At 43.1% G+C, this 13,322-nt stretch overlaps 1 protein-coding gene across 6 annotated transcripts in view; it reads left to right on the top strand.

Moving 5' to 3' along the window:
* Positions 1-6,826: 6,826 nt before the first annotated feature.
* Atp9b (ATPase phospholipid transporting 9B (putative)) overlaps positions 6,827-13,322 on the top strand; it is a 242,264-nt gene continuing 235,768 nt past the window's right edge. For 5 of the 6 annotated variants that reach the window (XM_052742665.1, XM_052742667.1, XM_052742669.1 and 2 more), the window contains exon 1: positions 6,827-7,068. In XM_052742665.1, coding sequence (XP_052598625.1) covers positions 6,950-7,068 — 119 coding nt within the window. In that variant the 5' untranslated portion in view covers positions 6,827-6,949. The remainder of the gene's footprint in view (positions 7,069-13,322) is intronic. The other variant, XM_052742668.1, reaches the window with a different exon arrangement.

Genomic DNA, 13,322 nt, shown 5'->3' with positions numbered 1-13,322 from the left:
GGACTTTAGTATGTGTTTCTTGCTTGATATTGTTTGCATTGGTTGTACTTCCATCTTACCTAGGTCATTATCCCTCATTATTCCTGGACAATATTTGATAACCATTCCTTTGTATATAGTCTTGTATTAGGTTAGAACTTTCTTATTTAGACAAAAAGGGGGAGATGTAGTGGGTAGCCATTCCAGCTTTGATCTGGAAGTTCCAACCCCCATTGAGACTTCGGCAACTGTCACGCCTACAAGGCGGGGCCAAGGGAGGCGCCTGGGGACCCGAGATCTGGATCGGGGAGCGCTCGCTCGGGGGTGGCCCTGGATGGTGGAGGTGGCCCAAGCAGAGCTCCAGAGAACACTACTGGACTGTGATACACCTTCCCCAGACTCCGCGACCTTCCTATTCCTTAATTTGTAAGTTACGCCATGAAATAAATCTCCTTTTAACTACGTGGAGTGGCCTTAATAATTTCACCAATACTGGTGGGCAGAGAGAACAAGTAGGAAGAGGAATCTAGGCTCGAGAGGGAACCAGGGAGAAAGAAAGGAAGACACCAGGGGCCAGCTTGACACAGAGGAAGCAGGAAAGTAATGATGAAAAGGTAAAAAGCCCCAAGGCAAAATGTAGATGAAGAAAAACAGATTAAAATAAGTTATAAGAGCTAGTGGGACAAGCATAGGATAAGGCTGAGCATAATACTAAGTCTCCATGTCATAATTTGGGGGCTGGCAGTCTGAGAAAGCCTACTACAGGGGTGTCTTTTCCCAGATCAAAAGATCTGGATTAAAGGCATCTCTTCCTACCTTTAAGATCTGGATTAGAAGTGGATCTTCCTACTTCAAATTAAGGAAAAATCCCTCATGGTGTACCCTACCTTTTGGGGTTTTAGTTAATTTCAGATGTAGTCAAGTTGACAACCAAGAAAACCCATCACAGAATATATGTATGTGTATGTTTGTTCATGCACATGCCATTGTGTCATGTGGAGATCACAGGACAGCTTGAGGGAGTATGTTCTTTCCTTTCACCAGGTGAGTCAGCAAGAGCCCTTACACCATGAGCCATCTTACTGGCATTGGAACTTCTGGATTGGGGAGCAAAGCCAAACATCCTTAACAGTCGACTACTGTTTTGAGGATAGCCTCTAACTTGCCTCGTAGCTTTAAAAATCCAAATCTGAAGCTGGGTGTAGTGGTGCACACCTTTAATTCCAGCACATGGGAGGCAGAGGCAGATGGACTCTGTGAGTTTGAGGCCAGCCTGGTCTACATAATGAGTTCCAGGACAGCCAGAGCTACATAGTGAGACCCTGTCTTTAAAAAGAGAGAGAGAGAGAGAGAGAGAGAGAGAGAGAGAGAGAGAGAGAGAGAGAGAGAGAGATTTTTGCTGGGGTAATAAGTCAAGCAAATCAACCAAACCACCCAACCAATCCATTCAATTACCACAGGCTGAAAATTCAACATGTGTTAAAATTTAACTCTCATTCTGAACCAAGAGGGCAGAAGCATGGCTTGCCCATGCTGTTTAGAAGTGGGAGCTTTGGGGATGACTAGGTCCACATAAGTTTCTCTCAATGGAGTCTCCATACCTGGATATGTTAGGCTTCATAACAAGAGAGAGAGAAGCCAGTGTGGCGGTGAATGGCTGTAATCCCAGGGTGGGGAGGTGGAGACAAGAGAACCGGGAGTTCAAGGTCATTGTTAACTACATAGAAAAATTTGAGGCCCTGCTTTGAAAAGATTACCAAAAAAAGAGGAGGAGAAAAAAAAGGGGGTGGAGGAGAGAGGCAGAACACAAGACATAATATGCATCCCCTGAGTCTGCCAGAAAGGCCGGCACCATACAGAGGTGCTTGAACTGCCCAAGCCATGAGCTAAATAACCCCCTTGTTTTTAAAAATAGAGAAGTTATTTGTTTATAGAAGCAACAACAAAACTGCAAGATGAATACATTAATCACCCAACAAAATTAATAAACTTGGTTCCTGATAGTTGACCAGGGCTTTTTAGTAAGTTGTGGGCTTAGGTGTGGAAAGACACAGACATATACTGATGACCTAAAGTTAACCAAGCTACAAGCAAATTGTGGCTCTCACTATCCTATGCCTGTCATTAAGAGTTTCAAAATGCTATGTCTTTGTTAGGATTACTATTGCTATGGTGAAACACCATGACCAAAAGCAAGTTGGCTTGTATTTACTTGGCTTACATTTTTACATAATAGTCTATCACTGAAGGAAATCCAGACAGGAACTAAAGCAGGAATGGAACCTCTTGGAGGCAGGAGGTAATGTAGAGGCCATAGAGGAAAACTGCTTACAGGCTTGCTCCCAATGGTTTGTTCAGCCTGCTGTAGTGGGTAGCCATTCCAGCTTTGATCTGGAAGTTCCAACCCCCATTGAGACTTCGGCAACTGTCACGCCTACAAGGCGGGGCCAAGGGAGGCGCCGGGGGACCTGAGATCTGGATCAGCGGGCGCTCTCTCTGTTGCGGGACCCTGGACTGGAGAGGTGGACCGAGCAGAGCTCCAGAGAACACCGCTGGACTGTGATACACCTTCCCCAGACTCCGCGACCTTCCTATTCCTTAATTTGTAAGTTACGGCATTAAATAAATCTCCTTTTAACTACGTGGAGTGGCCTTAATAATTTCACCAATAGCCTGCTTTATTATAGAACCCAGAGCCACCAACCTAGGGATGACACTACCCATAATGGGCTGGGCCCTCCCCCATCAATCTCTAATTAAGAAAGTGACCTATAGGCTTGCCTATAGCCTGAATTTATGGAGGCACTTTCTTAGTTGAGGCTCCCCCTCTCAAATGAATTTGTTTCGAGTTGATGTTTAACTATCCAGCACACAAACTGATACAGAGTCATTGCAAGAAATATCCAATCAAAATTAGGAGCTTTCACAAAGTCTGTTTTAGGAAATGGGGTAAAGGAGGTTATGTGCAGGAACAGTTCAGCAGGAGTGACTGGGTGACAGAAAGTTAGGAAGAGTGCATACAGGACATCCAGAGACAGCCTCATAGTTATGATAGGAGTTTGGGAAATTTTGTCTTAATTCCAAGTCAAAATTCAGTTAATGATTTTTTTTAAAATAAAACTCAAGCCACTCATACATCATTTCCAAATCAAACACTTTAGCACAATTCAACTCAAAGATACACTAGTCAGAAACTTACATGATGTAGAACGATGGTAAGAAAACAATTACAAATCTTTGTTTTCTCTAAACTACTGGGTTTCCAAAAGAGCAGAAAAGTTTGTATGTATAATAAAGCACTGCACTTCTGAGCTGAGTTGCTTTAGACAGCATTCATTGGCACTGCTTGATGTGACAGTATGTATGCCTAGTGCAAAGTGCATGTGATGCATGTTCAGAGACAAGGCTGCAGTGAAGTCATATGATGCAACACAGGCAAGCACTGCCCCAAACAACTCAGATTCGATGCTTGATTTTGAGCTAATTTCTGGTTGTCAAACACTCAGAAACCTATTACTGCTCTCAAAATTTCTGTGACTCTTACATTGTATGAAACCATGTGGAATCAGGACCCATAGTTTTAAGAAGCTGGACACTAGAGAACCCCATGTCCTTGTAAGAAGCGTCTGCCACCACATGCACTGTCCCGGAGCACATCTTCTCAGGTTCTATTGGAATGCTACCTGAATCACACCACTTACTTGTGAAAGAGTATCCCCAGCATTCTTTGTCATGGACCTATAAAGCCTACCCAGCTAATACATATAGCTTGGAGACATGACTGCATACTTGCCCAGAAAGTAAACCATAATTTGAAAAAGTAAGCAATTATGAACAAAACACCAAACACAACTTAGAACTCTCTGAAGACTTAACTGTTCAACTACATTAGTAAAAAAAAAATACATTTTTGGAATGAGGGGGAAATCTCAACATGTTTCAGTGTAGAAAAGAAGGGTGAGGAACAAATGAAATAGTGTTGTGAGATGAGCTATCTCAGAAACCTAGAACAACACACTTAGGTCTTTCTGCAATGTCAGAATTTAGTGAACAACACTTGATTCACAAGTCATACCGGCTTCTCTGCAGTTTACCATGTAATTCTAACTACTTGGCAGAATGGCCTTCAGAAATCAGATTCTTTTATTCCCCTTTATATTTGTTACTTTTCTTCTTGTGACAAAATGCCTGGGGAAAAAAAGCAACTTACGGGTTTATGTTTCATGGTCAGATTGGCTCTCACTGTGAGTGGCAGCAGTGTGAAGAAGCAGAGAGAGAGAGAGATGAATGAATGATAGCACTCCATTCATGTTTTCTTTCCCATTCAGCCTGGGAGTCCAGCCCACAGAATGGTGCCACCCATTCTGGGTGGATCTTCCCACCACAGTTAAACCTCTAAGGAAAATCAGTCATGCCCAGGGGGTTATCTTCCAGATGGTTTTATTTATTTATTTATTTATTTATTTATTTAATTTATATTTAGCTTTCTTCATTTTATTTGTCCTGGGTCATCAGCCTGACCTCCTCTCTTTCTATTAACTCCTGAGCTTAAAATATATATATTTTAATTTTTTTCTCTCATATATTACATCCTGACCTCAGTTTCCCCTCCCTTCTCTCCTCCCAGTCCCATCCCCCACTTCCCCTGTCCTCCAGATCCACTCCTCCTTTTTCTTCAGGAAAGGGCAGGCCTACCAGCAACATCAACCAAACATGGCATATCAAGTCATAACAAAACTAGGCAGATCGCCTCATATCAAGGCTGCATGAGGCAACTCAGAAGAAGGAAAAGGTCCCTAAAGCAGGCAAGAGTCAGAGACAGCCCCTGCTTCTACTGTTAGTAGTACCATAGGAACCCCAAGCTACACAACTATTACATATAATGCAGAGGACCTAGCTCAGACCCATCCAGGCTCCCTGATTGTCGCTTCAGTCTCTGTGAGCCCCTATGGGCCCTGGTTAGTTGATTCTGTGGGCTGTTTTCTTGGGGTGTCTTGACCCCTCTGGCTCCTACAATCCTTCTGCAGGATTTCCGGAGCTCCTCCTAATGATTTGCTGTGAGTCTCTGCATCGGCTCCCGTCAGTTGCTGAATGTCGATTCTCTGATGATGGTTATGCTAGACGCTGGTCTGTTTTCATAAGATGATTAGTTCAGGTTCCATATCCCCTATTACTAGGAGTCTTCACTAGGGTCACCCTTTCAGATGGTTTTAAGTCTCAACTTGACAATCAAAATGAAAGGCCACATGATCTTAATTCACTAACATTAACTCTCAGAGCATACATTACATATTATACTCATATGAATGATATATGAATACCTTTTCTCTCTCTCAGTGGCAAAGGAAGGGTTAAAGGCTGCAGAGTTCAGAAAAACTGTCTTAAGTGGCAGATCATTGGTAGGGGATCACATAAGTCACACGCAGCACAGACATTTCTAGTGTCACTATGAAATGGCTTTGGTATCACAATCAGGAGAAACTGTCTTGGAGCTTTTGGAGCTGGGGACAGAGGCAGAACTCCTTTGCTATGGTAATTTCCTAGAGGACGTTCCTTAAGCATTGCCTGCCACATTTTGGTCTTGGGGTGTTCCTTTTATAGTCCCGGGTGCAAGGTTTGATTGGTAAGTGCATGTGCCTGTGTTTCTGGTTTGATATTTTCCTAAGTGTCATTATTTATTGACATTAAATAAATGATCAGTTTGTGCCTCCCGGTGTGCTGGCAGATGGTGGGTGGTTACCTGTATAAACAAGATTTAGAATAACTCAGTTCAAGGCTCGCTCTTGATTTGTCAAATGGAGCTGTTCCAGGTTAGGCAGAACCTGAAAGTGGCTATTCTATACAACAAAGTGACTCAGAGCAGGCCTGGCTCTTTCTCAAGATGGAATGAAAGATAATCAGCAATGTAAAGGGGGATTATGTGGAGAACACTGAACACGGAGAGGTATTAGCCGGGGTGCAGTGGCGGACAGCCCCACAGGTGTTGATGAGGGTCCTGGGCTGGTCTAGGCCGGCAAGGGAAGTGGCTTTCTTGATCTACCCTCGCAAACGAAGGCTGAACCTTCCATGGCTGAATGGGTTTGGGTCTGGAATGGCGTAGGCATGGTTTCCATGTGTGTGGATCCTGCCAGAACCTGAATTGTGGGCTGCATCCACCTTCACTCCTGCAGCCAGGCTTCCAAGAAACCGGACACAGTAGAACCATTAGGTTAGAGCGCTTAGGTGAGGAGGGCCAGTCACAAGCCCAGTTTGTAAGTTGTGAGGTGGCCGTGAATGTGTGTGTGTGTGTGTGTGTGTGTGTGTGTGTGTGTGTGTGAGAGAGAGAGAGAGAGAGAGAGAGAGAGACAGAGACAGAGAAAGAGAGAGAGAGAAAGGAGATACACAGAAACAGGAAAGAGAGAGGGGAGAAACAGAGACAGAGACACACACAGAGACAAAGAGAAGAGACAGAGGAGAGGCAGAGAGACAGACAGACACACAGGGAAGAGAGACACACACAGAGACAGAAGAGACAGAGAAAGAGACAGAGAGACACAAAGAGATAGACACACAGAGAAACAGAAAAGAGAGACACAGAGGCAGAGAGGAAAAAGACAAGAGGGAAGAGACAGAAGAGACAGAAAGGGAGAGAGAGAAAAGAGAGAGAGAGAGAGAGAGCGCGAAGAGAGCGGTAAGAGAAAGCCTTTGGCATTTAAAGTAATCAAGTTTGGTGACACATGACGGGGGCGGAGCTTAAGAACGCCATAAGACCTCGCTTTTCAAACCATCGTCATCAGACACCGCCGGCAGGGGGCGGGACCTACGGTGGCCACGCCCCCGGAGCGCTCCTCCGCGGCTCTGTGACGCCATCAGTGGGCGACACGCGGTGGGCGGGGCGCCGCGCTAGGGTGCTTCGGCCCTGGCTGGAACTGAGTGGACCCGGCTGGGAGGAGACGCGGAGTTGAGTATAGCTGGCAGGGCTGGCCGGAGCATGGCGGACCAGATCCCTCTGTACCCGGTGCGCAGCGCGGCGGCTGCCGCAGCCAGCCAGAGACGCGCGGCCTACTACAGCGCCGCTGGGCCCGGGCCGGGTGCCGACCGGCGCGGCAGGTAACGGCGGGCCCGATCCTCCCCGGCGCCGCGGGTCGTCCCTGCCGCCCGCGGTCCGCTAGGCCGCGGACTCCAGAGCCCTCCGAGGGCCACCGGCTGAGCCGCGCCCAGGGACTCAGGGACGCCGCTCCGCCTCTCGCGTCGCTTCGGGAGCCCCAAAACTTAAGTGTGTGGGCGAGCCGGCCGAGGTGACAGGTGCAACTCATGATGAGTGTGAGAAACACGCCTTGCCGAGTGTCACTGAGTTTTCCAGACGCGAAGCGCTTATTAGGGCCCACTTTGTACTTAGCCAGGAGTGTGCGGCACAATACTTCTGTTGACAGATGTTTTGGGAGGGTAGAAATGGATATTTAGAGAGGTTAAACTGTTTAGTGGCGCCACTGTTTAGCAATGCAATTAAAATGTGCAGACTTTGCTTTAAGTGAAGTCTCATACTCACATATAATTTCATACCCCAAGAAAATAATACTATGATTTATAAAAGAAACTTTAAAATGGAGAGTTAATTACCTCGTAGTAACCAAATTTTAATTTTGTTGTAGAGGTATTGAAGAAACAACCCTTAATACATCGAAGAAAAAAAAATACAGATTTCGCCGAATATCTAGTTCCTTTCAAATCAGAGCTTTTGAATACTTTTTGAGTTGAACATTATTTATTTATTTGTTTAGCAACAAGGTCTCACTGTGTATCCTTGGCTGGCCTGGAACTTGCTCTGCAAAACAGGCTGGCCTCTTCAGTCATAGAATCCCACCTGCCTTTGCCTCCCCTAGCGCTGGGATTAAAGGCATGTGCCACCACGCCCTGCCTTACTTATTTTTATGGAAATTATTAGGTATACTGCAAGGGTCAGCAGGCTGGGCAGTAAGAGTTTTTGGAAGTCTGGTTTTTGGCCGTTTTGAGAGACGAACTGGGCAAGTGTTCGAATGATGTTAAAGAACTGAGTTGGATCTTGGTCTATGCACTTTCTGGTAGTTTGATTTGGGGTTGTTCCTTTCTCTAAGCCCTAATTTCCTCATCTTTAAAATGGTGTTTCATATCTTTTTTTCTCTCATGGGAACATTGGTAGAGGGTTCCAGAACCTCTGTAAGGGGCCTCTTTTTGGAGTGCTTGCCTGGAGGTGGATACTCCAAGCTCCCATTTCTCCCGTTCTCTTTGATGGAACCCAGAGGAGTCATTGCATTACTAGTTTTATAAGTGATTAATTTTAGGAGATTATTCGGAAATATGCTGCCTTTAAAATTATATTTTTGACATATTTTGAGTCGTTTTGCTCTACATATTCTGAAGCACTACTGTTTGATGCCTACATATTCAGGATTCAATGTTTAATGTTGCTTTTTTGCTTTTATTATGCCATATTCCTTTGTTTCTGATTATTTTCTTTGTTCAATTTATCTGGGTCATTTCCCCCACTCTTTCCTTCCCCCTTCCTTCCTTCCTTCCTTCCTTCCTTCCTTCCTTCCTTCCTTCCTTCCTTTTTTCCCCCCTTTTCTTTTGTTCTTGTTTGAGTCAGGGTCTGACATTGTAGAGCACCGCCTAGGACTTTTTATCCTCCTGTCTCCACATCCTGAGTGTTGAGATTACAGGCATACACCATCATCCCTGACTCAGTCTATTTTTAGCTGGTATATTAAGGCCATTTATATTCAAGCTAATTTTCCATACATTAGAACCTAAGTGTAGCATTTCATTTTCTGTTTCTTCTGATTTTCATTCTTACACCTCTTTTTTTTTTTTTTTTTTTTTGCCTTCTTTCAGATTATTTGAACAAAATATTTTTTGGAGGCAGTTTGTCTTTGTAGACCAGGCTAGCCCAGACTAGCTGTTAGCACTCATAGAACTGTTTTGACTCATGTATAGTGTGTTTCAGAGCATCTCCTTGTATAGCAGTTACTTAGAGTAGCTCTGGGCATTACAGTATATATACACATAACGCATTGCAGTATACTGTTGATGTTTTGCGTGTAAGATTTACCTCGTTATGTCCTTTGGTCCAGTTCCTTGTCAATGTACTTGTAATGTTATATGTAAGTTTTACATTTTGAAAGTATACAAATGTTTCCCTTGCACATATTGGAAGCCACATCTGACAGTGTTATAACTTTTGCTTTTTCTTTCAATTTAGAAACCTCAAGAAGAGAAAGTTTCTTGCATTGACTCATACTTTTTTTTTTCCCTTTCTTGACTGCTTATTTTTCTGGATATTCTAGAATTTCTTATTTCTGTTCCATTTAAACAATTTCATAGTGATTCTTTTGGAGTAGGTGTGTTGAAAAGTTCTTAGTTTTCCTTTGTCTGAGGCACATTCCTGAAGGCTAATTTCAGGAATATAATAACTACTCCCTTTACAGTTTTACATTCTGTGCTTTCAGGTATGTGCATTAGAGACAGCCATGGTTTGAAACATTCAATGAAAGTTTGCAGAAATAAGCAATTAGATGTGCTGTTCTGGATATTGTAGGAAGTCTTTTAGTCCCTCCTGTCTGGGATGTGAACTGTCCCTTCCGTGCCCTGCATCTATCACCTGATGATTAGCCACTTGAAAGTTATCTCTTTTGTTGTTGTATTGACCTTGACCGCCATGGTGTTGACAGTTATGGAACTTCAGTGTTTAAATAATTCCATTTTACCTACTAATGTTCCCAAGTACAAAAGAGGTGAACCTGTCAATCTTTTTAGACATATATTGTTAAATTGTATTATAGGTGTGTATGTAAAGGGAAAATCATAGCCGTGTATATTGTTTGGTATGCATGTTTTCAGACATCCACCAGGAGGCATTCCTGGAGGAAAAGGAAAAGAACTATATTGCAATTGAGAGTGACAATCCTTTCAGCATTTGAAAAAGTTAGGCCATGGTGAGCTTTTGTGGTTTTGATGAGAAATCTGTTGTCAGCTGAGTTCTCACTCTTTAGGTGGGATTTCTCTCACTACTTTAAAAAAGATCAGTCGTTTGATATTATGATTTTTTCATGGATTTCTTACGGTTCATTTTTTTTGTCCTTATGTGAATTTTTTGAGCCCCTTTCTCTGGCATTTCTTTATCTGTGGCATTGGTAATAATTCAGAAGCTTTTTCTTGAGTTTTTTTTTTCCCCCAAGTCCTGAGTGTGTCATTTGCTTGAGATCCATTTCCTGTTCAGGTTGAGCAGTTCCAGTTCTGTCTTCACGTTAGCCAATTCTCCCCTCTGTTCTGCTCGTGAGCTACCTTTTCAGCCTTAAAATTCCACTTGGTTTTTCTTCATGTTAATGCTCTTTGTGGAGATTATTTTTCCATTCATTACTCATGTGTTCACGATTGCCCACTGAAGCTTGTGTGTATGTGTAATGAATATGTTCTTGTGGGTGTGTGCATATGTGCATGCATGTGTACATATGTGTATGTGTACGTGTAGGCCAGCAATCTATCTGGGTGTCTTTCTGAATTGTTCTTCTCCACCTTGGGTTTTTTGTTTGTTTGTTTTTGTTTTTTTGAGACAGAGTCTGTTAGGTAGCTCTGGCTGTCCTGGAACTCTCTGTGTAGACTAAGCTGACCATGAGCTCACTGAGATCTGCTTGGCTCTGCCTCTGCCTCCCAAGTGCCTGGGATTAAAGTCTCCCCCGTATTTTCTGAGGCAGGGTCTCAAAAAATTGAATCTGGACTCAGCAGTTGGCTAGGTTGGCTGAAAAGTGAGCTCAAACGTTTTGCCTGTCTTCACTTCCTCATCCCTGGGGTTATAGACATGCTGTTTCTGGGTTTTTTTTTTTTTTTTTTTTGAGGATAGTAGGTACTAAACACAAGTCCTCATGATTGTATGGCAGACCGTTTACCAACTAATGCCATCTGCATAGCTTCCCATTTCTCTTAGTTTGTGTTTCTATTGCTGTGAAGAGACACCATGACCATAGTAACTCATTTTTTAAAATAATTTATTTTATGTGCACTGGTGTTTTGCCTATATGTATGTCTGTGTGAGGATGCTAGATCCTCTGGAACTGGAGTTACAGACTGTTGTAAGCTGCCATGTGGGTGCTGGGAATTGAACCCCAGGTCCTCTGGAAGAGCAGCCAATGCTCTTTACCACTGAGCCATCTCTCCAGCCCCACAGTAACTCTTATAAAGGAAACATCTAATTGAGTCCTGGCTTACAGTGTTAGAGGGTTAGTCCATTATCATAGTGTCGGGGAGCATGGAGGCGTGCAGGCAGACATGGTGCTGGCTGCATCTTGATCAGAAGGAAATGGTCTGTGGCATTGGTTGGTATCTTGAGCATAGGAGACCTCAAAGCCCGCTCCTACAGTGACACACTTCCTCCAACAAGGCCATACCGCTTAAAAGTGCCACTCCCTATGAGATTATGGAGGCCAGTTACATTCAAACTACCACACCATTTAAACATTTTTTTTAAATGATAGATTTTTAAAACTCATGTCAGAAAATTTTGTATCACTTCCTGTGATACCATTTTAGTAGCACATGGGGAAAGTGGAAGACACTGCCTTGAAGGGCTAGGTTCCCTATATAGCTACCTTTGACTCCTGAGAGGGCAAGGATGCTCTGTTTGCCTCCGTTTGAGATTCCTACTAGTCTTGTTGGCATGAGAGAGGAGTGTCTGGTTACTGAAGTCTGAAGGTCCCACAGACCTTACAGGTAAGGTCTTTACATCTGGAGAGTGGTTGGGGATTCTTCACATACCTTTTGTCCTCTTCTTCCCTCTTCTCACCCCCTCCACCGAGTGTGTGTGTGTGTGTGTGTGTGTGTGTGTGTGTGTGTGTGTGTGTGTAAGAGAGAGAGAGAGAGATTGAATCCAAGGATTTATATGCTAGCCAAGCACTTTGCCACCAGTGTATTCCTTCAGCTCTATTCTTTCATATAAAAATCACTTTTATTTCTGGGTGGTGGTGGTGCACACTTTTAATCCCAGCACTGCGGAGGCAGAGGCAGTGGAGCTCTATGAGTTTGAGGCCAGCCTGGTCTACAAAGCGAGTTCCAGGATAGCTAGAGCTCTTACACAGAAACTCTGTCTCTAAAAACAAAAACAAAAATCACTTTTATTATATATTTGCTTGTTGTTTAACAGTGTTTTTCATATATTTGTATATTTGTCATCCCATATACATCACTAATTTTAAGTGTGCAGTTTTTTGCTTTTTAGCACAGTCATAGACATGTGCAGCCATTACTAGTCAGTGCTGGAGTATTTTCATCATCCCCAGCAAACAGACAAGCAAACAAACTACGTTGTGCCCTGTACCCTTAACTGTAACCCAGCCATCCCAGCCTTCATCTTCATACTCCTCCCTCCTGAGTCATCTGAATCAGTAGGTTTTTGGTTTTATTTTGTTAATGTGAGGTGTTGATTTTTCTTTTGAATAAAAGTAAGGCATCTGTTAATTTTGTGGGTTTTTTTTTGGTTTTTTGAGACAGGGTTTCTCTGTGTAGCTTTGCACCTTTCCTGGAACTCGCTTTGGAGACCAGGCTGGCCTCGAACTCACAGAGATCTGGCTACCTCTGCCTCCTGAGTGCTGGGATTAGCACCACCACCTGGCTGTGTGCTGTGTCACTCAGATTGGCTTTATAGTTGGATAGTAAATAAATGACAGTGAGCATTAGGGTGTTATTTGTCCATGCTTGCTAGTACTTTTTCTTTGAGTTTCCCAGTGGTGGAGTTACTGGCCCTGCATAGAGGCACTTGCCATATTATAATTGCTAAACTTCATTGTTTAAAAAGAGACTCATGCTGAGAACAGATGGGTGTTGTCTTGTTATCTGTAAAATATTAGTGTTTCTTGGTATATGTAACACAGATTTTTATAATGCTAATTTTCTTATTTTGAGGATCTATACATATTTTTTTGAATCCTAAAAGTTTCATGATTATGATGATCTAATATTTTAGTAATTATAAAGATGAAATTTTTTTTGCTGTGATAATTATAGCTGAAGGGATCTGGCTCTTTTGTGGTGTTGGGGATGAGCCCAGGACTCAGTCAGGAGCACTCAGCCTCACAATGCGTCTTAAGATGGTGCTTTTCTACTTGCTCCAACCCACAATTTTCCTTGGGATTTCAGAAGTTTTTGCAGAAGTTAATAAAGAATTTCACTGGAAAGGGATCACAGTTCAACTTGAAATCCTTTACACTTGTCAAAATAGGCATGTTTCACTCAGTTTTCTCACATCTAAAGTATTAGTGTAAAGTTAGAATTGGTAATAGGGTCCATAACAATTATAGGCAACTAGAATTTATGTCCTGAGCTAACAGGTCATGACC

This window comes from Peromyscus californicus, unplaced genomic scaffold (assembly GCF_007827085.1).
Source record: "Peromyscus californicus insignis strain IS unplaced genomic scaffold, ASM782708v3 Scaffold_17__1_contigs__length_78620276, whole genome shotgun sequence".
NCBI lineage: Eukaryota > Metazoa > Chordata > Mammalia > Rodentia > Cricetidae > Peromyscus > Peromyscus californicus.
This window is presented reverse-complemented; position numbering and strand designations above follow the sequence as displayed.